At 28.5% G+C, this 25,708-nt stretch overlaps 7 protein-coding genes across 7 annotated transcripts; 5 read left to right on the forward strand and 2 right to left on the reverse strand.

Annotated features, from left to right (window-relative positions):
• Positions 1–822: 822 nt before the first annotated feature.
• Positions 823–1,719, forward strand: GO595_003966 (SDR family oxidoreductase; the record flags this gene model as incomplete). The annotated part of the gene is made up of 1 exon (XM_067917045.1): positions 823–1,719. One exon carries the CDS (start codon positions 823–825, stop codon positions 1,717–1,719), a length of 897 nt encoding a protein of 298 aa, XP_067775861.1.
• A 2,168-nt stretch (positions 1,720–3,887) lies between these two features.
• Positions 3,888–4,681, forward strand: GO595_003967 (ADP-ribosylation factor-like protein 3; the record flags this gene model as incomplete). Its single annotated transcript, XM_067917046.1, has 2 exons — positions 3,888–3,892; positions 4,207–4,681. The coding sequence occupies 2 exons, from the start codon at positions 3,888–3,890 to the stop codon at positions 4,679–4,681; spliced, it is 480 nt and encodes a 159-aa protein (XP_067775862.1).
• Positions 4,682–4,768: 87 nt separating this feature from the next.
• On the forward strand, positions 4,769–7,426 carry GO595_003968 (regulator of nonsense transcripts 1-like; the record flags this gene model as incomplete). Its single annotated transcript, XM_067917047.1, has 1 exon — positions 4,769–7,426. The coding sequence occupies one exon, from the start codon at positions 4,769–4,771 to the stop codon at positions 7,424–7,426; it is 2,658 nt and encodes an 885-aa protein (XP_067775863.1).
• An 870-nt stretch (positions 7,427–8,296) lies between these two features.
• On the forward strand, positions 8,297–8,638 carry GO595_003969 (60S ribosomal protein L33-A; the record flags this gene model as incomplete). The annotated part of the gene is made up of 1 exon (XM_067917048.1): positions 8,297–8,638. One exon carries the CDS (start codon positions 8,297–8,299, stop codon positions 8,636–8,638), a length of 342 nt encoding a protein of 113 aa, XP_067775864.1.
• Positions 8,639–9,751: 1,113 nt separating this feature from the next.
• On the forward strand, positions 9,752–11,614 carry GO595_003970 (glutamine--fructose-6-phosphate aminotransferase [isomerizing] 1; the record flags this gene model as incomplete). Its single annotated transcript, XM_067917049.1, has 1 exon — positions 9,752–11,614. The coding sequence occupies one exon, from the start codon at positions 9,752–9,754 to the stop codon at positions 11,612–11,614; it is 1,863 nt and encodes a 620-aa protein (XP_067775865.1).
• Positions 11,615–15,192: 3,578 nt separating this feature from the next.
• Positions 15,193–16,197, reverse strand: GO595_003971 (leucine-rich repeat protein; the record flags this gene model as incomplete). Its single annotated transcript, XM_067917050.1, has 1 exon — positions 15,193–16,197. One exon carries the CDS (start codon positions 16,195–16,197, stop codon positions 15,193–15,195), a length of 1,005 nt encoding a protein of 334 aa, XP_067775866.1.
• Positions 16,198–23,622: 7,425 nt separating this feature from the next.
• On the reverse strand, positions 23,623–24,402 carry GO595_003972 (uncharacterized protein; the record flags this gene model as incomplete). Its single annotated transcript, XM_067917051.1, has 1 exon — positions 23,623–24,402. One exon carries the CDS (start codon positions 24,400–24,402, stop codon positions 23,623–23,625), a length of 780 nt encoding a protein of 259 aa, XP_067775867.1.
• Positions 24,403–25,708: the final 1,306 nt, after the last annotated feature.

Raw genomic sequence — 25,708 nt, forward strand, 5'->3', positions numbered from 1 at the left:
ATAATTTTTTACTAAGATTTTAAAAAAAAGTGAGAAAAAAATGCAAAAAATTGAATGAAAAAAAATTATGCTTTTAATTTTATGAATTACCATTTATAAAATATAATTTACATCAAAAATAATCAAGATTGGTCATAAAAAATATATATTTGGAAAAAATCGATTTCGAAATTTCGATTTTGATCCGGATATTTTTTTCCCAATTTGAAAGCAGATTTTTATTCATGTGTTGATAAGGATCTAATAAAAATCAAAAAATTCACCAGGATATGTTTATTTCCTCAGTTTGATAAACTCTTCAAAGAAGTTAAATGCTTAAAATGAATCAGCTTGTTCCAGGAACCTAGTCCAACCAATTTTACATTATTTAATCACATGTGAAACTAGTTTGGAAGACATATACTGAAAATTCATATCATAAAACTCAATTTTTTTTTGTTTATATATGGATTTTTTATTTACTCTTTCTCCAAATTTATCTCTTTTTGGTTGATTAATTTATCAAAATGGTTTGCTTTTAATACCTATCTTATCCAAAAACTTATTAGTGTTTAACAATTTGTTATTAACAAATATTCCTAATATCAATGTGATTCCTTTTGGGAGTGATAGAGGTGTCCTTTCACAGAAAAACCATAGCCAAAAGTTTTGAAATAATTAATAACTTTACTTTAAATTTAATACAAAAATTGCAAGTTGGATGATCAAATTCTACTCAAAAGGCTTATAGTTTGTGTTTGGGGTACTTTTATGAGTAGCCAACTTCGTTGTCTCGTTACAGGAGGAGCAGGTTTTATTGGAAGCCACATAGTTAACAACCTAATGGAACAAGGACATAAAGTTACTGTTCTTGACAACATGTTCACAGGAACAAAAAAGAATATTGAAAAATGGATTGATCATCCAAATTTCAAATTAATTATTGCCGACGTAATTGATCCTATTGACATTGAAGTTGATAGAATTTTCCATCTTGCATGTCCAGCATCACCTCCACATTACATGCATGATCCTATTCACACTTTGCTTACATCTATTGAAGGAACAAAGAATATGCTTGAGCTTGCACGTAAGTATGATGCACGTATGGTTTATACATCCACAAGTGAAGTTTATGGTGATCCAGATGAAAAACATCATCCACAACCCGAAGAATACTGGGGTAACGTCAACTGCAGAGGTCCACGTTCCTGTTACGATGAAGGCAAGCGCGCTGCCGAGACACTTTGTTATGAATACATTCGTCAATACGGCACCAAAGTCAGAACCTGCCGATTATTCAATACCTATGGCCCCAACATGGATCCAGAAGATGGCCGTGTTGTCTCAAACCTCATTATGCAAGCACTTGAAGGAAAAGATTTGACAATTTATGGCGATGGCAAGCAAACCAGAAGTTTTGGATACGTCGATGACACTGTCCGTGCTGTCCTCGCAATGATTGACACCGATTACACAGGTCCAATAAATATTGGTAATCCCGGCGAATTTACAATTCTCGAATTAGCCGAAATAATTCTCAAGAAAATCAACCCCAACGGCAAAATTGTGTTTCAAGAAGCGGCAGTCGATGATCCAAAGCAACGTAAGCCATGCATCGAAAAGGCCAAGAAATACCTCAACTGGGAACCAAAGATACTTCTCGACGAGGGAATAGAGAGGACAATTCCATATTTCAGGGAAATTGTTGAGCAAAGAAAACTCAATAAAACTCAATAAAGATTCAAATACATTTTATTGTTGATTGGCAAATGGATGTTCGGTAAATTTTTTTGTATATGTGAGTTACTTTAATTAACATTTTCGAACATCATTTGATAGCTAAATGCATTGACCTCTAAACACAAATTGGTTGATAACACACTAGTTAAAGTTTTATAATATTTTCTCGATTTGATTTTAATATCATTCAATTTTATAATCGATTTCTTATTTATTTTTATCAATTTCAAAGCTTTTTTCTTTAATACTGCTTTGAAGTTTTTCTTCCCTGTCTTTTAGCTCAATAATTTGCTTATTAAGATTTTTGATTTCGTCTTTGTATTTATTGGATTCATTGAGGATTTGAATTTCAGTTTTTTGAAGTGATTGAAGGCTACTTAGTAATTTTTCATTTTCTTCTTCAAGTGATTTAATTTTATTATTTTCTTTTAATTTATTTTTATCTTTTTTAATTTGTAATGATTTTATTTCACAATTTGCATTTACCAACTTTCTTTGAATATTTTTAATATATTGTTCTAATTTATTAGAATTCTCTTTTAGCGTTTTAATAATTTCATCTTTTCTTAGAATTATATTTTCTTTTTCTTTAATCTTCTTTTCCATTTCATTAAATTCTTCTTCATATTCTTTATTAGTTGATTTTTTCATTATTAATTTATGTAACTTGAAAGATAGTTCAGTATTTTCTTCAGTTTTTTCATTTAATTCATTTTGAATTTCAGTAATTTTCCTATAAAGTTCGCGATTCTCTTTTTCTTTTTCCTTTAATGTTTCTTTTACTTTTTTTAATTCTTGAAGAGCATTAGCTCTAGAAGAAGAAACTCGTTTTATTTTAATTTCAAGATCATTACATTGATTTTCTAATTTATATAATTTCACACATAATCTTTCATACTTAATTTGATATAATTCTTCTTCAAAACTATTTAACTGAGAACTTTGTGATTGTGAAAAACTTGATTGAGAATTAATTGCTAATGCACTTTGAGCAATTCTTTGTGCTTGTTCAAATTGTGCATCAACATTAGTACTTTCTTTGATTTTTATTTGTTTTGTTAATAGTTCATTTTCATATGATAACTGTTTTATTACTAAATTTGCTTGTGAAAGTTCATTTTCTTTTTGATTAATAATATTTTCCTTTTGTTTAGATTTCTCTTTAAGTTTTTCAATTTTTTTGGTAAGTAAATTTATTTTATCATCTTTTTCTTTCAAGTTTTTTTGATAATATTTTGTGTATTGTTCGTATTTTTTGTTGATTTCTATTTTTGATTCATTTTGAATTCTTTCAACTTGGTTTTGTAAACTTAAATTTTGTGATTTCTCATTTGATAATTGTTTATTTATTTGTATAATTTTTTGTGATAATAAACTGATTTCAGATACATAATTCGTTTCTGTTAACTTCTTTTCAATTATCGATTTGGTGAATTCTTCATTTTGCATTTCTAAAAAAGAACATCTTCCTTTAAGTGATTCATTTTCTGCTGTTTTTTCTTCAAGATTTTGTTTAATTTCATAATAATCTCTAAGTTTATCTGTTTTATCAACCAATTCTTTCATTATTTTTTCGTTTTCATTTTTCTTCATTATAATTTCTTCTTTTAATAAAGAAAATTGCTTATTAATCGATAAGTTATTATATTCACTTGAATTTAATTGAGATTTTAACTCATTATTTAATGTTTGAAGAAGAGAGTTTTGCCTTTTAAGTTCTTGAAATTGTTTATTATTATTAATTTGCTTTGGATAATTTTTTTGTGATTTATTTAACATTAATGTTTCTAAAATTTTCTTTATTTGTAAACGAAATTGATCAAATTGTTGTTGAAAATCCCGAATAAAATCAAAAAGGATTTTTCGGATTTGAAGTGCATATGATTTTACATAAGAAGCTTCAAAAAAGAAATGTGTCATTAAAGATGATGTTGAATAAGATAAAACAGAATTGACATTTAATGCATAAGATTCTAGTATTGTTTGAAGTTGTTTTTCACTACAAAAATCAAATTTTACTTCAGGTATATCTGGATTTGAAATTGGAGATAAAACATATGAAATAAATTGTTCTCTTTCACTTTCAACATAAATTTTAATAATTTTTTCAAGATGAGAAATTGTATTTTTTCTAAAATCTTTTGAAAAAATGAAATGATTTAAATATGATGTTGATATAATTTCTTCCAAAATCGAATCCAAAAGATAAGAAACAGAAAGTTCTCTTTGTTGGAGCAAAAATTTTGCAATATTTTCTTTTCTTATTAATTTATTTTTCGTTTTATTATGCTAATATTAAACGGCACAAAACAGGTGAATTGAAAAGACCGTTAAATACTTGAGCGTACGTTTGGATTTATTCTGAAATTTAACAATGTTCGTTTGAAATTAGTTGAGCTGATGGGCCTTCTACGTCTTTTACAACAAATGCGTCGTTCTGACCACGAGTGCAGGATACTGTATATTTTTATTCTAACATTCCAGTCTTCTTGGTCTTGATAATGCCGGAAAAACCACAATTCTCAAGAATCTATGTAATGAAGATCCCACTGAAACGTCACCAACGCGCGGATTCAACGTCAAGACAGTTCAAGCCGACTCCTTTAAGTTCAATGTTTGGGACATTGGTGGTCAAAAAGCTATTCGACAATATTGGGATAATTATTATGAAAACACAGATGCACTTGTTTGGGTTGTAGATTGTGCAGATGAACCCCGCCTAGAAGAAACCTCGTTAGAGCTTGCCACATTACTCAAAGATGAGAAGCTAGCAAATATTCCAGTTCTCATTTTTGCAAATAAGCAAGATCTTGCCACGGCACTTCCAGCAGATGAAATCACAATTTCACTCGAATTACATAAGATTCGTGATCATCCTTGGCAGATCCAAGGTTGTTCAGCTATAACAGGAGAAGGGTTAAGCGATGGCCTTAAATGGCTTGTCCAGTCAATCAAGTAAAAAAGAGAAAAAAGACGTTATTTTTTAATTGTAACCGGCGGTTTGACGAAATTGAACGCATGGCCTGTCTTTTTTTACTGTGAAATTATGAATTCCAACGTATGGGGAACACATACAAACATCCCAAACTCAGCTGGCTATATTCCTACTTACGATGATGATAAATGGGATATAGGAGAAGATGGTAATGAAATTCAAAATGCTAATCAACAATCAACAACCCCGAAAGTAAAAGAAACACCGCATTGTGCTTACTGCTTATTAGATGTACCTGATTGCCTTGTTAAATGTCCAGCAACTGGAAAATATTTTTGTAATGGAAGAGGTAGGTCACATCATTCTCATATAGTTCAACATTTAGTTAAGTCTAGAAACCGTGAATTTCAATTACTTGATTCTAATAAGTATTCCAAAATTCCTTTATGTTGTTATCAATGTCAAAGTAGAAATGTATTTCAACTTTGTTTTGTTCAATCCCTTAAGCAAGGTAACTTTTATGTATTTTGTCGTGACTGTCTTAACAATCCCTCACTAGCACCATTTCAATTTGATATGCAAAATCGATATTCCATTATTACTGACAACAGCATTCTTCCATGGCTTGTTCGACCACCCACAGCCATCGAAGAGAAGCAACAATCATTTTGTTCTAAGATATCCATTGCCGATATGAATCTTTTAGAAGAAACATGGGAAAATGACCCTAAAGCCTCTATCTTAGACTTACCACAAATTCGATCCCGTGACCAAATACCAAATACCCAACTTACATATAGTAATACGAAAACATATTCATATGTATTCCGAAAACTTATCCAAGAAGAAGGTGATTATGAACGTAAAGTCAAAGAATCCAAACAAATCCGTAACATGAGCATTGAATGGGTTTGTTCTGGGCCCTCAATACGGATTGCACGTTTCCAAGCTCCAGGAGCCGAATCTATACGCGACTTAGCAATTGGCGATGAAATAATTCTTTCCACTGAAGGCTTCTCAGGCAAAGGCACAGTTATAATGATTTCATTTAGTGAGTTTGTTGAAGCCAAGTTCATATTACCACGTGAAAGTCATGAGCCGCCAACAGGTCAAATGTACACAATCCAATTCTTATGGAAGGGCACTAGTTACAAGCGAATGCAACGTTCATTAAAAGAATTCACCAAAGCCGACTCCACAATAATACATCCGTTAATCAAAGACATAATATTAGGCAAAACAGTTCGAATGAATCGTGAGAAACTTATCATCAAAAGCTTTGCAGTTCCCGAGTTACCAGTCTTAAATGATTCACAAAAAGAAGCCATCCAATACTCAATCGAACATCCATTTACATTAATTCAAGGACCACCAGGCACAGGTAAGACGACAACAATTGCAGCGTTAACATATCAATTCTTACAATTACAAAAGAAGCCATTATTAGTATGTGGACCATCCAATATCACTGTTGAACATTTAACACGATCTATAGGGCAAACAGGAGTTCGCGTTGTACGAATTCAATCATGGTCATTAGATGGTACTCCATCGACAGTTGATCAATTAAATGCTTTTTCGATTGCGTTACAACTCGGCACACCTAAGTCACGAATGTTATTAGAGTTACATCAAAAGCGAATGGTTGAGCCATTGTTTGGATCAGAGAAGGCCAAATATGAATCACTCCGTGAAGAATTAGAAAAAGAAGTTGCACGAAGTGTTGATGTGGTTACATGTACATGTGATACAGCAGGCTCACGACGTCTTAAAGACTTAAAGTTCCCAGTTGTAATCATTGATGAAAGTACACAAACAGTTGAACCTAAGTTATTAATACCTATTTTACATGGTTGCAAACAAGTAGTGTTAGTAGGAGATCATATGCAATTAGGGCCAAACATTTCAAGTCCGAAAGCATTACGAGCAGGTTTATCAGTATCAATGGTCCAACGACTTGTTCAATTAGGTATGAAACCTGTTCGACTTTTGAAGCAATATCGAATGCATCCATCATTAGCTGAATTCCCATCGAATTATTTCTACGGCGGAATCTTACAAAATGGTGTATCAGCACATGATCGAACTCCATTACGTCCATGTTTCCCATTCCCACAACCGAACATACCAATGTTCTTCTATAACTCTAATGGCGAAGAAGAGCAAAGTGATAATGGCGCTTCATACATTAATCGTCTTGAAGCATATTTAGTTTCACAAATCATCTCCAAGTTATGTCATGCAGGTGTTGATCCTAATCAAATTGGAGTTATTACGCCTTATGCAGGGCAACGATTTTACTTGAAACAATTCTTATCAACAGCAGGCGATTTACCTATGGAATTATATTCTTATATCGAAGTTGCTTCTGTTGATTCTTTCCAAGGAGGCGAACGTGATTATATCATATTCTCATGCGTACGAAATAATAAGTCTACAATCGGATTCTTAAAAGATCCAAGAAGATTAAACGTGGCATTGACAAGAGCAAGAAAAGGTTTAATGATAATCGGATCTGCAAAATGTTTGTCAATGGACATAAGTTGGTACGCGCTAATTAAACACTTCCAAGAAAGACAAGTGCTTGTGGAAGGTAATGACATTAATCGTCTGAAGCCATCGCCAATTGTGTTGCAGCAACCTGTCATAAGGCAAAAGAGTCACACTGATGGAGTGCCCACTGCTACAACTGGAAGGAATATGGTGTCCGCATTTAGTGAAATTATTTCTTATGAGTTAAGTGATGACGATGATTACTTTGGTAAGTAATGACATTTTTGGCTCTACTTTTATATAATGTTTTGAAAGATAATTTCGTAAAAAAAAAAAAATTATTTTTTTACGAAGAATTGAATTAAGGATCAAAGAAAAGAGAAAAAAAAATAATTTTTTTTCATTTAAAATAAGTAATAAATAAAAAGTTGAGCTGATAAATACATTTTATTGATTCGGATTCTTTTCTTGAGCCACAATTGTGTTGAAGTGTTCCATCTGATGTATCAAAATGAATGTAATCAACACCATTTGGGAATGCTCGTTTTCATGACGCCTGCATTACCAATTACATGCTGTGCTTGAGCGCTCATGTTTGGTTAAGTTAGAAATCCTTTTTAACTTTTTCAAAACGAGGCGGAGGTTCATCGTTGTCGGTTATTTCTGCGGTTTTTTTGCGGTTTATTCCGAGGGAAGAAAAGAAGTTGACAAATAATGAGAAAGTGATAAGAATTGAGAGCGTTGAAAAAGGGATAATAAAAAATATAAATAGGAAAGTTCCGTTTTGATCAAAATAATTTTTGGAAAATTTGAGATTTATCCAATTAGATGATAGAAAAGAATTTAGAGAGGGCACTTCAAAAAGGAAAAAAACCGAAAGGAAAAATATAACACTTGAAATAATAAGATTATGTCTGAATTTAAAAAAAATAATATAAAGGAAAAAGATGAACAAAATTAAGCAAACAATTGGTGCGTCTGTATATTGTATGTGGTGGAGTTGATCAAGAATGAGAGAAATAGTTGACGGCCCTGGATCAATCTCGTAAACATTTGCTTCCATCATGCCATGTGAAAAAAGTGTCACAAAATTTTGAATTGGGGTGCACCAAAAACGGTCGACTTGGCCAATTCGTGTTAGAAAACATGGCTGAAACAACTGTTCCGGAACCAAAGCTTTGGGTTAGTGCAATATTCACATCATTCCGTCGTAGCAAGCGTCAAATTAACCCAAATCAAGCTCTCCTCCAAATTAGTGGAGTAAATTCAAAAGAAGAAGCAAAATTTTACGTCGGAAAAAAGGTGGCGTCATACGTCAAAGCTAAGGTTGGAAAAGATGGTAAGAAGATTGAAGCACATATTAATTGGGGAGTTATAACAAAAGAACACGGAAACAGTGGTATTGTTCGTGCAAAGTTCGATCGCAACCTTCCGCCAATAATGCTCGGTAAAAAGGTTCGTGTTATGCTTTACCCAAGCACAATCTAAAAATTTACATCTTTTGTAATTTTGATATTTCTTTGATCTAAGATTTTTCTTATTCGATGTTGCTTGTTAAATGAATTGTTTTATGTTTATTTTTGAGGAATTTTTTTTGTTTTGTTTTGTTCAATAATATTTTCATATCAAATGTCTCTACAAATGGAACAAAATATCAGCAAATCCCTTTCATCGAATATACCTTTTTACAAATTTAATCCCAAAGAATTGGTCTTTGAGATATCACAAATTTTGTCTCAAGATATAGAATTGGTTGAAGATATTCTTCCATATTTCAACATACGCATATCTGATATTTTCATCGTTAGCCTTGTTTTTGGTATAGACCAGCAGATTTCTTTTATTGCTGTTCATGGGACAAGTGAAAGAAACAAAACAATTTTTGAACAAAGTGAATATAGAGTTTTTAGAATACTTACAATATATTTTTCTCGTGTGTTACCACACTTTTTAAGGAAATATCATGAGATCGGAATTTATGAATTTTCTAAATGGTTGAAATCATATGAAACAGTATTTATTACATCATGTAGTAAATGCGGGAAATGCATTGAGAAAGACCATGGAAATGAAGTGCTTCCACCAATTATAAAATCTGTAAATACAGATAAATTCTTTCATATAAAATGCTCACCTCAAGAAATCGACATTCCAGATTTCATATCCGATGAAAACGAAACCGAACCTTTTATGTGATAAATAAATAAATAAATAAAATTTTTATTTGCTTAAGTTTAATCATTTTATCATTTAGTTTGTTAGATGAAATAACATCTCGCAACAGATTTTATTGAGTATTTATTTGGTCGGCCATATTTGGTTTTTTTGCCGATGGACATTCAATTTTTGATAGGAACTTTGACTTTGTAAAGTTTAGGAAAAAATCAGATGTGCGGGATTTTCGTCTATATTAACTTTCTCGAAAATAAAACATTAAAGGAAATTCTTACAAAAATATTTTTGGGACTAGTAAACTTAGAAAAAGCAGGCTCTGATTCTTGTGGAATTTCATTTGAAATCGATGAAAATGGAAAGCGAAAATCTATAATAGCTAAAAATAAAGGCACTGTAAAATCACTCGAACAACTTGTGTCAAAATATATGGTCGATAATATAAGCTTTTCGAATCATATTTGCATTTCTCATACAAGATGGGCAACACACGGAAATCCTTGTGCTGCAAATGCTCACCCACATTATTCTTCTCCAAAAATGGAATTCATTGTTGTTCATAATGGAATTATTACAAACTTTTCTGAAATAAAATCCAGACTTCTTCAAGAAGAATGGATCTTCAAACACGAAAGAAGCATCCCAAACGATGATAGTGTTGTTGTTGAAGAAGCAGATAGTGGTGAAGCTATTTTTAATAGTGAAACTGATACAGAAGTAATTGCTAAACTTGCCTTATACGTTTACAAAAAGCTTGAACAAGAGCATGGGAAAAAGCCAACATTTATTTCAGTTGTTGATAATACACTTAAATTGTTAAACGGTGCATTTGCATGCGTATTTAAATCAACTTTATATCCACAAGAATGCGTTGCAACACGAAGATCATCACCTCTTTTCCTTGGCATCAAGTTCCAAAATGAATCCACGGCACAACAAGCACTTAGATCATTATCTGTATCAAAACAAGAAAGTGATATCGAGTTTTGTAATATTCCCGTTCAATGCGAACTATTTATTTCTTCTACAACGATGTCTTATGCTGAATTTACAAATAGATCAATTATTATTCAGGATTGGGATATTGTCCATATTTCTCCTAATGGAGTCAATATTGTCAACACAACGCAAGATAAGGTAGAGCCACGTATAGTAGAGTTTTTCGCAGGAAATAAAATGGCTGATATTGCACTTGGTGGATATAAGCATTTTATGGAAAAAGAAATCTTTGAACAACCAAACACATTACAAAGTACACTTCGAGGTCGTGTTAAAGATGACTTAAGTGTTCAACTTGGAGGAATTATTCCTCATTTAGATACATTCAAAAAAGCTAATTCCATCATTATCATAGCTGTTGCTTCCTCATACAATGCAGCTCTTGCTGTTCGTCCTCTTTATGAGCAATTTTTGAATCAAAGAGTTATCGTCGAAATCGCATCAGATTTCAACGATAGAAAACCGGTGGTTTTCAGAGGAGACGTTTGCATTTTTGTATCGCAGAGCGGTGAAACCGTCGAAACGTTAACTGCGCTCGACTACTGCAAAGAAGCAGGCGCATTTTGCGTTGGCGTTTGCAATACGCCAGGGTCACCACTTAGTCGTAAGACTCATTGTGGCGTGTTTCTTAATGCTGGCGTTGAAGTTGGTCTTGTCTCAACAAAATCATATACATCTAATATTTTAATTCTTTCATTAATACTCCTTCTTATGATAGAAGACAATAAATCTATGGATAGCTTACGAAAAGAAGCTCTTTTAGATATTAAAAATATCTCAGAAGTTACTCGAGCAGCACTTAAATTAGCACCTGAAATAGAGAAAATTGCACCAATTGTTGCAAAGCAAAAGACAATCATTGCTCTTGGAAGGAGAACACACTATGGAACAGCAAGAGAAACTGCTTTGAAGATTAATGAATTAACATATATCCATACTGAAGGACTTATGGCAGGAGAACTTAAACATGGACCACTTGCACTCATTGATGAAAACGCATTTGTGATTTTCATTGCAACTGGTGAAGATAAGGAAATGGTATCTGCTTGTTTATCATCACTACAACAAGTTAAGACAAGAGGAGCAAAGATTTTGGTTGTGTCAACGAGCCAAGAGACAGAGAGCGTAAAGATGTTCTCTGACTTCTTAATCGAAGTTCCAAAGACATCACAATGGGTACAAGCAATTGTAAACATAATACCAATGCAGTTGCTTGCATACTATGTAGCAATAGAGAAAGGTATAGATGTTGATCATCCAAGAAACATATTGAAAGCATTCAACAACATTTAAATAAACCTTTCAATTCCAAATTTGGATAAATATAACGATCGTTTTATATCACATGTCCATATGTTTTTGGTGAAAAAACATATTTTCTTTTTTTTTTTTTAATTAAAAACACATGAATTACATATGAATGGTTCTAATATGAAAAGTACATTTAATTATGCAGTTGGAGCGGAAATGAAGAAATTATTCATCATTTCATGGTATATGTGGAGCAGCGAATATATTAAATATATTTTATCATAATGATATCTTGAAATATCTCGGGTATAAGACATCAATCCAAGGCATTTCGTAAAGTCAAAGCCAGTTAAATTAACTATATGACCTTCAAAAATAAAATTTTTTGTATATTTAATCATTATTTCTTTCCTTTGGTTGATTTGTAATCAAATTATTAATAGTTTAAACTTCATCATCTGAAATATTGCTAAAATTTACATGATCATGATTCGTTCATGGTGATATCTACTGATAATTTATTTCAAGATTTCTACGAAACATATTGGGAAATAAAGTTAATTTTTTTTTAATTTGGTAACTCAGAATGAAAAAATAATCAATAATATACCTTCTAATATATACTGAATATATTTAATACTATTCACATACTATTTTTAATTATGGAAAAAAATTATTTTTATATAACTTATTTATAGCTTCATTCACTTATTAATATCTTTACATTATTTAACTTGTGAATGAGATTCGATAAAAAATAATTTAACATTCGCTTATTTACTCATAAAATCATTTTATTATCTTCCTTAAAATCAGGTGCAAACGGATCTTCCTCAACATTCGACAAATTCATTACTGCAGCAAACGTATCTTTGCTATCAAATCCGTTCTGTTCTTCCAAACTTTTTGTTGATTCTGATTCATTAAGACGCTTTTTGTTTTTAATTCTGATTAACAAAAAAATAATTAAAATTATGATAACTGCTACAATTGCAACACAAACAGCTGTGATAATAATTGCATTGTCTTTAGATGGATTTGTTTCTGTTTGATGTAAAATTGTAAAGAAATTCGTATAAAAGCTGAAATAAAATGAATATGAAACAATTGTATAATCATAATAAATTATTAATGTTGGAATATAAACGCGATTGTCGTTAGTAAATGATATCAAAAATGAATTTGAAAATGAAGAAATAAAAATTGAAATTGTTTGTGTGAATGATAATGTCAATATCAACGAAAATGTGTTGGAAATATTTAAATTAATAATAAATGAGTTGGTTGTGCTAAATGTAATATTTTCTGGAAGCAAATAAGAAAATGTATTCGATTGCGAATATGTATTCAATTGAGAGTACGTGTCGGATTGCGAAAATGTGTTTGTAAATGTATTTGAGAATGTGTTTGATGATGAAAACGTATGCGTTGGCCACGGATTGCATTCATCAATTGTTGTTCCTTTCGAAATACTTAATTCACCAAATTTAGAGTTTTCTTCACTATTAAAATAATCCAATGTCATTACATATGTGGTATGAATATTAGTAAATGCATCTGTTCCAATCGCAGGAAGTGTTCCTCCATAATAATAAATACATTGAAGTTTAATGCAATCACGAAATGCACTAGAACCAATTTTTGTGACATTTTTTACCTATGAAAACTGTGTTTAAATTAGAACATTGATAAAATGCAAAACTTTCAATTGTTGTAACTGAATCAGGAATTTCAATATATTCTAATGAAGAACATGACTGAAATGATGATGAACCAATAGTTTTAACACCTTCTTCAATATTAACTATCTTTAAATTAGAACATTTATAAAATGCATTTGAACCAATAGTTTGAACTGAACTTGGAATTGTAACATTAATTAATGATGTACAAGATCGAAATGCTTCATCATTAATCGTTGTTACACTATTTGGTATCGAAATTGTCGTTTTACCTTTCGGACAATAAATAATTTGTGTAATGTTTTTATTATAAATAATTCCATCATTTTCATAATTGGAATATTTCGTGTTATTTACAGATACTTTAATAAATTGAAGATTCGTACAATCTTGGAATATATTACTTTCACTTATTGGAAATGAATCAGGAATTGTAATATTAATTAATGAAATACATCCTTGAAATGCACTACTTCCAATTTCAGTAACATTTTCTCCAATAATAATATTAGTTAAATTAGAACATCCTAAAAATGCACTTTCTTGAATTGTTGTAACTGAATTTGGAATTATAATATTAATTAATGAAATACAATCTTCAAATGCATTACTTCCAATTTCAGTAACATTTTCTCCAATAATAATATTAGTTAAATTAGAACATCCTAAAAATGCACTTTCTTGAATTGTTGTAACTGAATTTGGAATTATAATATTATTTAATGAAATACAATTTTCAAATGCATGACTTCCAATTGTTTCAACATTTTCTCCAATAATAATATTAGTTAAACTAGAACATCCTGAAAATGCACTTTCTTGAATTGTTGTAACTGAATTCGAAATAGAAACATTGATTAATGAAATACATCCTTCAAATGCATTTTTTGGAATTTCTGTAATACCATTTTGAATTATAACATATTTGATTTTTTCTTTGTCAATATTTCCTTCACTAATATCACTAAATTCATTTGAATTATATATATCAAATATTCCTGTAGCTTCATGAAAACTTTGAAATGTATGGATAAAAAACATTATGAAAATTAGTAAAAATATTTTGTTTTCTTGTTTGTTTTTCAAATAAATATTTTGTTTAAAGAATTTAATGAAATAAAATGATTTTTTAATGATAAATAACAAAATATTTATAAATAATAATAAATTAATAATAATAAAATAGGAATATAACGAAGGAAGAATTAATTTTAAAAATTGGTTAAAAAGTGTAAAACTTAAAACTAGAATTTTTTTTAATAAACAACACGAAGAAAAGAAATGTGTTCTATTATTTAATAATTTGATTTGAGTATCATTTGTAATAAATTTAATCTTCATAGAAAATGAATCCACTATACATTTGATAGTTGTGATTAAGCCAAAGGAATTTGAAAGAAATAAAACATGTTTATTTTTGGCCATTCGTTGGGACCAATTTGTTTCTAAGATACTTGTTTGAAAGAACGTTATTAAAATTTATGAATTCAAGATAACAACATAAATTCATAGCAAACAACACAACCAGACAACTATCATTTGAGTTTATTCTCTGACTAAAATAACCTGCCTTTCATTCTTGAAGTTAATTAAGTATGCATATATACACATAAATTTTACATTTTTTTGAAAATATTTATAATGTTCAATAGAGTTTTTCGCGAATATGCGGTGACTTATTGGAAACGGCATTTGCAAAATCACTGCTTATTCGCGAAAATCTATATTTAATTGATTGATAATCACAAAAATTATTAAATTACTTTGATGAATATCTCCATGTGTTGACCTCTCTCCAATAAAAATATTTATGCCTCAGTTTTCTTGAATTTATTTTGGTATTTTTAGCATTGTTCGCAAATTTGAATTTGAAATTTCGGGAGAAATAAAGTTTATTTATGATTGCATTCTACACGAAACCACCACTTGTTCTTATTTTCAAATCCATTGGTCATTTTCCTCTTCTGTGAGGAACCTGTTCACTTCCTGATCCACTTCCACGTTATTTCCATTGTTTGACGTGGTGATGCTTTCATTTTTGCTCCGATTTTCATCAGACACATTACGTTTTTTGTCTTTTCGAACAAGAAACACAACAATGCCAACGATAATCAGTACGACAACGACAGAGCCGCATATTATTCCAATAAGCGCTTCGTTGGAGATACCGTTGCTGGGATCTGATGTTATGTGAACCGGCGTAAAGAAATTATTAAAGAAACTTAAATAGAACATGTACGAGACAACTGTGTAGTCGTAATACACAAAGTCAGTGGTGTTGTAAACATAGTCAGAACCAATCAGAGTGAGCGTGTATGAGTTGTAACGCGAAATGGTGAGCGATAACGTGTGGGTAAGTGTGAGCGTGAACGTGAGATTGTTCGAATTAGTGAATGTGTTAGACTTTGTAAATGTATTCGATTGCGAATATGTATTCGATTGCGAATATGTATTCGATTGTGTGTACGTGTCGGATTGCGAAAATGTGTTTGTAAATGTATTTGAGAATGTGTTTGATGATGAAAACGTATGCGTTGGCCACGGATTGCATTCATCAATTGTTGTTCCTTTCGAAATACTTAATTCACCAAATTTAGAGTTTTCTTCACTATTAAAATAATCCAATGTCATTACATATGTGGTATGAATATTAGTAAATGCATCTGTTCCAATCGCAGGAAGTGTTCCTCCATAATAATAAATACATTGAAGTTTAATGCAATCACGAAATGCACTAGAACCAATTTTTGTGACATTTTTACCTATGAAAACTGTGTTTAAATTAGAACATTGATAAAATGCAAAACTTTCAATTGTTGTAACTGAATCAGGAATTTCAATATATTCTAATGAAGAACATGACTGAAATGATGATGAACCAATAGTTTTAACACCTTCTTCAATATTAACTATCTTTAAATTAGAACATTTATAAAAATGCATTTGAACCAATAGTTTGAACTGAACTTGGAATTGTAACATTAATTAATGATGTACAAGATCGAAATGCTTCATCATTAATCGTTGTTACACTATTTGGTATCGAAATTGTCGTTTTACCTTTCGGACAATAAATAATTTGTGTAATGTTTTTATGATACATTAATTTAAACTATAAGTATCCATGAAATATGTTTCACCAATTCCATCATTACCAACAATGGTAAAGTCAAAACGCAGCATATCATCTTTTTCCTTGTGCGTGAGTATTTATTGTATTATTGAACTACTATAATTAAAAAAAATAATCACAAATACTATTTTCAATTATGTTATATTCATTTTAGTTACTCTTTCTATTTTCCGAACTGTTGTTAATGGAAGTATATTTACAAACGTCATGTAAGGCAGATTTGAAGTGAAAAAATTAATTTTATTGTGTTTGTTTACTTATTTTCATTAATTATTTGATTTTGTGTAATATTTTATTCATAATTTTCGAGTAAATTATATATTTCAGTATGTCCTTTTATGGAAGAAAGCATACGTGCTGTTTTAAATATGGAGAAAAAAATCCAAATTTATAAAAGATACTGAAATGATTTGAAACAAATTTGAAACATATTAAAGATACATTTTTTATATTGGCGTCGATTCCTTTTTGTTCAAGTAATAATTTTACAACATCTATGCGATTACTCTGCGCAGCAAACATTAAAGAAGTCAATAATATTTTGTATATATCCCAAAAATTTTTATTAAACATAAAAATATTTTAAGAAAATTTATGTAATTTTTTAGAACATTTTGATAATTGATATCAATTTTTTGAGTTTCAAGAAGATATTTGACAATTTCAGTTAAACCTTTCTGTGAAGAAATCATAAGTGGTGTTTTAATAAAATGATTTATATATCAAATATTATTTTTAAATATGAAAAAATTTAAATAAATTACAAACAAAAATATTAAATATTTTTTGAATTTACATCAATATTAGGATATTTAAGTAGATCTTTTACAATATCAGCATTATTATATGAACATGCAATTGTAAGAGCTGTTTCAAAAATTATATATAAATTCCAAATAATATATTGAAAGTGAATTTCAAAAAAACAAAATTTGAAGAAAATTATTAAATATTTTTTGCGTTTATATCAATCCCTTCTTTAGCAAGAAGTATTTTTACTAGATCAGAATTAATATTTTTACAAGCAATCATTAAAGGTGTAGCAAATATTTTAATAAAATTCCAAATGTTATTATGATATATTAAATTTTATTATAAAATTTTAAAGATAATAATTAAGTATTAGTAAAATTAATTTCAACATTACTTTTATCAACAAGTAATTTCACAATTTCATTAAAATTTTTATCGCATGCAATTAAAAGAGGAGTTCTAAATCATTTAAAAGATTTCCAATTATTATCGATAAATACCAGATTATTAAAATAAACATTAAATGAAAAAAATAAATGTTTTTTATATTTATGTCTATTTCCTTATGTTCAAGAAGTAATTTTACTATTTCCGTATTACCATTTTCAGAAGCATAAAGAAGTGCATTTATAAATAATATGAATTATTTCCGAATATTATTTTAAAACATTAACTTATTAAAACTAATATTATATAGAACAAATAAATATTTTTCGCATTAATGTCAATATCTTTATGGTCAAGAAGTAATTTTACTATTTCAACATTATAATTTTTTAATGCCATTAATATAAGTGCTGTATTAAATAATTTAAATAATTTCCAAATATTATTTTGATATATTAAAACATTATAATAAATATTAAATAAAACAATTAAATATCTTTAGCATTGATATCAATTCCTTCTTGTTCAAGAAGCAATTTAATTATTTCTGAATAACTTCTTTCAGTTGCCATTATCAATGTTGTTTTAAATAAAATAAATAATTTCTAAATATTATTTTGAAATTTCAAATTATTAAAATAAAGCCAAAATAAAACATATAAATATTCTTAGCATTTATATCAATTCCTTTTTGCTTAATAAGAAGTTTAACTGTTTCTGTGTTATCTTTTGAATATAATGCACACATAAGTGCTGTTTGAAATAATTTAAATAATTTCCAAATATTATTTTGAAATATCAAATTATTAAAATAAATTTCGAATAAAACAAATAAATATCTTTAGCATTAATATCAATTCCTTCTTGTTCAAGAAGTAAATTAACTATTTCACTATTTCTTTGCGATCCTGTCATAAGTGCTGTTTTAAATAATTTAAATATATTCCAAATAATATAATGAATTACCAAATTATTAAATTAAATATCATCTCTAGCATTAATATTAATTCCTTCTTGTTCAAGAAGTAATTTAACCATTTCTGTATAACCTTTATGAGATGCCCATATAAGTGCTGTAGAAATTATTTCAAAAAAACTCCGGCCTTTTTTAAAAAAAAACATAAAATATTTTAAACATGTATTATAATAAAATAATTTATATTTCTGCCATTAATTTCATATCCTTTTTGTTTGAGAATATATTTAAAGAGTTCTATGTTATTACAATCTGAAGCATAAGCTAAGATATTTTTTGGAATTTGATGTTTTTCAAGATATTTCTTTACAAGAAAAATATTCCCATTTTGTGCTGCTTTATTAATGATTTTATTATTGATTTCTAATCCTTCATCTTCTAAAAATGATAAAATTTCAAAATTATAAAAATCAATTGATAACTTTCCAAAGTGTTGGAAATCAATTTCTCCAATATTTTCATAAATATATTTAAAAATATCATTTCGATGATATTTAATCGCTGTTTCATAATCATAAATAGAAGTATTTTCATGTTGGCATAAATGAAAAATTTCAATATTTCCACCTGCAATTGCATATTCACATGTGTGAATTACATTTGCTCCATTCATAAGCAAAAATTTAAAACATTTAATTGATCCAAAAAATGCTGCATAATCAATTAATGAAACATCATAATGATCTATAAATGAGTATCTTTCATAAGTTGATTTTGGAATTGTTTGATTAAAATCAAAATTTGATTGTGATGATATTTCTTGAAGTTTTTCTATTTCATCATTTCGGATTATTTTTGTAATTTCATTTGGATTAGCTCCTTCTTTAACATATTTCTTATGAAGTTCCCAATCATTTTTTGATAGTTCTTCACGATTATCATAAAAATCAGATTTATAAATTTCGTAACATTGAATATCTTCTGGTGTCATAAGGTGTGCAAAGTATACTGATATTTTTGGAAAGTTTGTATCAATTAATTTTTCATCAACCATTTTTGCAAGAAGGTAAAATGATTCATTCTCATAATTTGGAAGAAATTGTTTGAATTGTTCAATGATATTAAAGCTTTTTTTGAACCTTTCTTGTTCTTTTTCTTCAAGATATTTTAAATAATTTAAAAGTACACACGAATCTTTTTCAGGTTGCTTAGAGTAAGCATATATTAATTGATAAATAATAAGATGAAATGAATAAGGAAAGTTTTCATCAAAAAGTTTAAGAGTTGAAGTAACTGATTCTTCAACATTCTTATCATTTAGCTTTGACAAAATTTTCTCCAACAATTGAGGAATATCCTTTTGTTCCATTAAAGTAAATGAAAATATAAAATTTTATTGTCACTTTTCTATACATCATATAAAAAATATGAATTGTTTTCATCATGATCGGTGAATTCAAAAAGTGAAAATTGAGGTAAAATAATTATTGCTGAAAAAGTCATATGATAACGGTTATAGATTCCCATTTGATGGAAATAAGTGAAAGTAAAGTTGTATCAATTATTAATGAATGCAAAAAATCAAATAATTGGTTCATGCAATTAAATGATGAATATGTGTTGAATCATTAAACCTAATAATGTTAAATAATTGATTTGGTTGATTAAGTGGAATGTGTGGATTGGAAATTTCTTCAGCACTTCTTTCAATACATATTGCATATTTTGTTGTAATCTAAATTCTGTATTTATTTCATTGTTTGCTGTACAATTTCACGTGGATCATTTAAACCATGTACATCTTCATCATATCTATCATCCAATTTGGTGTCATTATCATCGAAACTTTGCGTTTCATCTGTTTTATTATTTCTGCATTTTAAGTTCTCATTAACTTCTTTATGTGCATTACGTAAAAGTTTCTCTTCATTAAATGGAAAACATTATGTAACTCTATTTATGCACAACATTGATATGCAACAAATTATTTCTTTTCAGCGCACACGAATTTGTATTGAACAGGCACTAATTTAACTCCATCATTTGACATATTTGGAGTTAAAAAAGCGTTTTCACATTTTTCCATTCAACACAATGAATCCATTATTTTCCAGCACTTCCTTAGTTTTATCCTCTGTCAAGCAAACTATTCCCTGTGTTGTTTTGGGTTTATCTTCCCAATGGAACGATGCCAAAGTTTTTCCTTATTTTCTTGTAACATTTAATTACGTTCTCAATATCACAACCAATTAACTTTAAAACTTGCTTAAATGCAAGTGATATTTACTTAAATTATTTAGAAGCAATTCAACTTAAAGAAGAAGAAGAGAACAAAAGTTGACCAAATATAATCGAAATATTTACTAAAGATATGTCTCATGCTAATACCCAAGAATCAATTTTTTTATGTGAATAAATGATTGATCGAAATTTAAATGGTTCAAATATAACCAAAAAGATCAAATCAATATATTTTGTTCATTATGAACCAGATTTATATCTTATAAAGATTATAATATTATTTAATAGAAATATTACAAAATTTTGACTACTACAATGATAGCTATGAATAAAGTGCATTTATAAATGACTTTTTTAGAAAATTATGAATCAAAGAATGATTGGAAACTTCATAAGCAATTAATTAATGAAGGACATAACCCAAATGAAATTTTAAAAATGGTTCGAAATGATATAGGAACTTCATAAGCAATTAACTAAAGATCTAATTTATAAATGATAAATAATTTATGATGGCAACTTTTTTTGGTCATACAGAAATAGTTACTTTTTGAAAAAGAAGGAATTGATATTAATGCTAAAGATATTTATAAATTTTTTTTTTTAAATTTATTTCAAAATAATATTTGGAAACTATTTAAAATATTTTAAATAGTAATTATGAATACAGCTGAAAACGAAGAAGATGATATAGTTAAGGAAATTTTGCTCTTGTAAAAAATGTTAAAAATACATTAATATAATATCTTTTTATATGACAATTTTTTCTTGCTTTGAAATACTTTTGTCATGTTTTTTTTATTACAAAATTTTTGTGTTTCTAGAGAACGTTTAATAAAGGCTCGAACAGCTTGTGCAAGTTCTCTGGATGACAGCAGCAAACGAAGCAAACCAGGAAGCATACGTAGGCTTTTTTCATGAAAAAGAACGCTTTGTTAAGCTACTCAAGCAAGAAAATGAGTTATCTGAGTTAGAATTGTTATATAATCAATGGGAATTAAATCTTTCCAGAGTCGAAGAAGCATGCGAAAAACTCACTGATGCAAATGTGCAGCTCACAAAACAAATTAGTCAAATTAAAAATGAATTATCTAAACTTAAAATTTAAAATAAATGTTTTCAGATATAATAAAATAACACATTAACAACACCCTATCTAAACTTCCTTTTTTGTAAGTTTATTTTTTTAATAATAAAATCTGAATCAATCAATTAATTGATTATGAATTAACTATTGAATTGAATTTTGAAAAAGAAAAAATTCCATTAAAACTATAGGTTATGTTATTAACACGATAAAGAAATGAATAAAAGCAAACAAAAATTAAAATATTTAGGAATCAACTTATACAAAAAGTGCTATTGGGTTTCAGATGGATTTGCAAGAAAAAAGAAACAAACTTGCTTTAGACACATTAAAAGAAGCTGAAACCTTACTGAAAGATGTATTCGAAATCCGGTCAAAAGATAGCCGCTTTGAACTTTTTTTTACAAGCATCTCAGGAAAATCGAATATTCAATTGAAGTTAAAAGTTTGTGCAGCCAGTATTTACTCAGGAGCCTTGACTATTATTCCTGATGATACATCAAATGAGCTTGTTTTCCGCTTCAGAGAATTTCCTTTACTTTTTCTTCATCAAATTTCATTTCTATCTTCTCGACTGTATCGTGAAGTATCATATTTATCAAATCATTTTGGTAACTTTAATTTAAGCTTACTTGACAAATTTATTTCTGATGCGAATAATATTAATTGTGTTTTTTATGATTTAAAATTCACCAACATAGATATTACGCAATATTTAATCGATCCACCTGAGAAGCTAAACGTACGTTTGCAATACGATGATTTTAAATTCCAGATTAAAATCAATGGATTTGATAATCAACCAGAAATCACACTCCACAACATCAACGACTTCGAAAAATTTATGGAGATTGAGAAAAAGTTAAGACGTGTTTCTAAAACACTCAGGTTTTTAAGTAGCGATGTTCAAACGTGGCAGTAGCACTGAAATCATCGCATTACTTTTTCAGAGGGATTTTTGAGGTAGGATTCAATGGTCATTCAAATACAAAAATAAAAATTTTATGTTTTCTTAATCATTTTGCAATAATTTGGTTTGTTTTCTTTGTTTCATTAGATGTATATAATCCATGTGTAATATTTTGTTGAAAAGAAATTTTCACAAAGAAAGTAATTTCGATTCTTCGAAATGCAGTGATGTGCTTCAATTCAATGTAAAGTGGCGGTTTTTTTGGGTTAATGCCTATGGAGGATGCCACAGAACAGACAACCAACTACGAATTACAGAGCGATGACATACAGAATACCAACAAAAGCTGTTTATTATTTCCTTGTATGACAAGAATCATTTCCATTGTCTGTGGATTTGTTATAATCTTTTTCCTCCATATTTATAGGAATCCCATAAATATTCCTCAAATGCTATCACTAACTGGAGATATATTAAGTTTAATATTAATATTTCCGATAGTTTTCGTTTATTTCGAACTCTATCAGAAATTAATTAAGCCAATAAATTTTGAAAGCAATACAGAAACAAAAGAGCAAACATAAACTATATAGAATGCAAAAACTATATCTATCTTTCGGATTGAGCTATCAATAAAAACTATCTATCAAAATTTTCTGATTTTGTTTTTGTGCAATGTAATGTTCAACATCATATGAAAATAGTCCTTTTCTTAAAAACTTTTAATAATTTTTAATTCGCGATATCAAATTCAAAATGCAACTCTAACTCCTTATCTCTTTTGCCTTGCCATTAATTTTTTCAAAACGTATTTCTTGTGAAAACGCTGTTACCTAACCGAGTCAACCAATTCCAATTGGAACACGATAAGAGCTCACGTTAATTATCATTTATGATCAAATTCATATTCAAAATACAAAAAACATTAAATTAACTCTTTTTTACCATTCTTCCCATGCATCAGAATCATCATAAGATGAATCATCATCTGATTCGTCAGTTTGATTTGATGTATTTTTCTTTAATTTCAATAAGATTTGGTTTAAGTAGGATGGCTCATGTGCAGCTGGAAATGCAGGCGGTGGTGGAGGAGGCGGAGGAGATGAATAACCAGATGGTGGTGGTGGCGGAGGAGATGAATAACCAGATGGTGGTGGCGGAGGAGGAGGAGGCGGTGGTGGAGGAGCAGATGAATAACAAGATGGTGGCGCCGGTGGTGGCGGGAAAACGAAAGTTAAAGCAAAAATTCCCAACTTCGACGTCACGTCCAGTACTTCTTCCTCCGGCACATCCTTCAAATTCTTTTGTACTACGCTTGATAACGTGCGTGCGAGTTCGTATGCGTTTTGGAAGCACTTTGGGAATTCCGCAATAGCATAGATATGCTTCACATTATAATCTTTACTAAATGTTTTGATCAAAGTATTCAAAAACGGCGGAACATCGAAAACTAATTCGGGCGTTTTAGAAATAGCGAACAGTAATTCCAACAAAGATTTCTCTTTATTAGTTTCGAATTCATTTATAAAATTTGTGAAGTTATCATTACTTAATAACTTCACAATGACTTCAATTAAGTTAAAAGTCTCCAATGAAATTAAAGGTTTGAAACTTGAAATTTTATCATTTATAATTCTACAAAATTTGGAATATGATAACATTTCATTTATATTATTATTATAGAAAGGTTCTTGTAATTGTTCTAATATTGTATAATACATTGAACCCAATTTGTCGAAACTTTTTGGATAATTATTATGCAAATTTTTGAAATTCTCTTTATATAAATCAATTGAATAATTCTTTAATGTATTTAAGAAATTATTAAATGAATTAATGCAATTTTCGAATTGTAAATTTTTGGTCATGAAAATTATCGAAAATTTAATAAATAAATTATTATCAGCACCTAAAATTATATTATTTAAACCATTTTCAATAAATGGCAAAATTTTTATTGGATTATTTTGATTTAAGTCTAAAGATGATATTATTTTAATAGTTATATCTATGATATGTTCATTCTTCGAATTTAGACCATTAAAAATGAAATTATTTATAATGTAATCATAATAAGGATTACATTTCTTCGTTAAAATTATATTCTTTTCATATGAATAATTATTTGGTTGTTTCTCCGGTAAACTTAATTCGAGGAATACGTCATTTTTCATTAAGACATTAGAAGTAATTTTATTTGCGATAATTAATGAATAAAATATTATAATTTCATCTGAATAATTACCTTTATAACTTACATTTAAGATTTCTAATAACAAATCTTCCAAATCTTTTGATATTTTAATGTTATTAATCATACAAAATCGAATATAATCTATAACAAATGTAATACTTGCTTGTTTACATTCTAATGATTTCTTAGATTTGGATAAATATAATATATAATCAAATGATGTTCGTGGTATTGGAAATCCTACGATTTTTGGAAAGATACAACATGAACCAATTTGAATCTTAAATTCATTTAATATTTTCGTATCATTCTTCATGATATTTTCAATTAATTTGTTTAACATGTTCTTAATTGGATACACAAAATTTGTAAGATATTGTACATTGTTTTTTACATAAAATGAATATTTCATTGAGATAAGTAATCGTTCGATATCTTCACTTTGAATAATTACTACGAGAATTGGCATATAATTAAAATGATTTAAATGTTTAATGTTTTGTTTTATAATTTCACAAAATTCTTTATAATTATTAATGTCACCAATAAATTTATTACTTTTAGAGATAATATCAATGAAATACGAAAGATATTTATTATAATCATTTATGTTATCAGATTTAATAAATGATATTAAAAGTTGATTACATAATTCATTAATGAATTCATATTCTTTAATAGAATTAATTGATTGAATAAAATTAATAATTTTTTGAATTATTTCATCGTTTTCGATAATTTCATTAATATTACATTTGGTTAATGTTTGTAAAATATAATTAATTTTATCATAATAAAATTCATTGTTTTCTTTGTTTATAATTTTTTCAGAA

This window comes from Histomonas meleagridis, assembly GCF_020186115.1.
Source record: "Histomonas meleagridis strain 2922-C6/04-10x chromosome Unknown contig_24, whole genome shotgun sequence".
In the NCBI taxonomy this organism is placed as follows: domain Eukaryota; phylum Parabasalia; order Tritrichomonadida; family Dientamoebidae; genus Histomonas; species Histomonas meleagridis.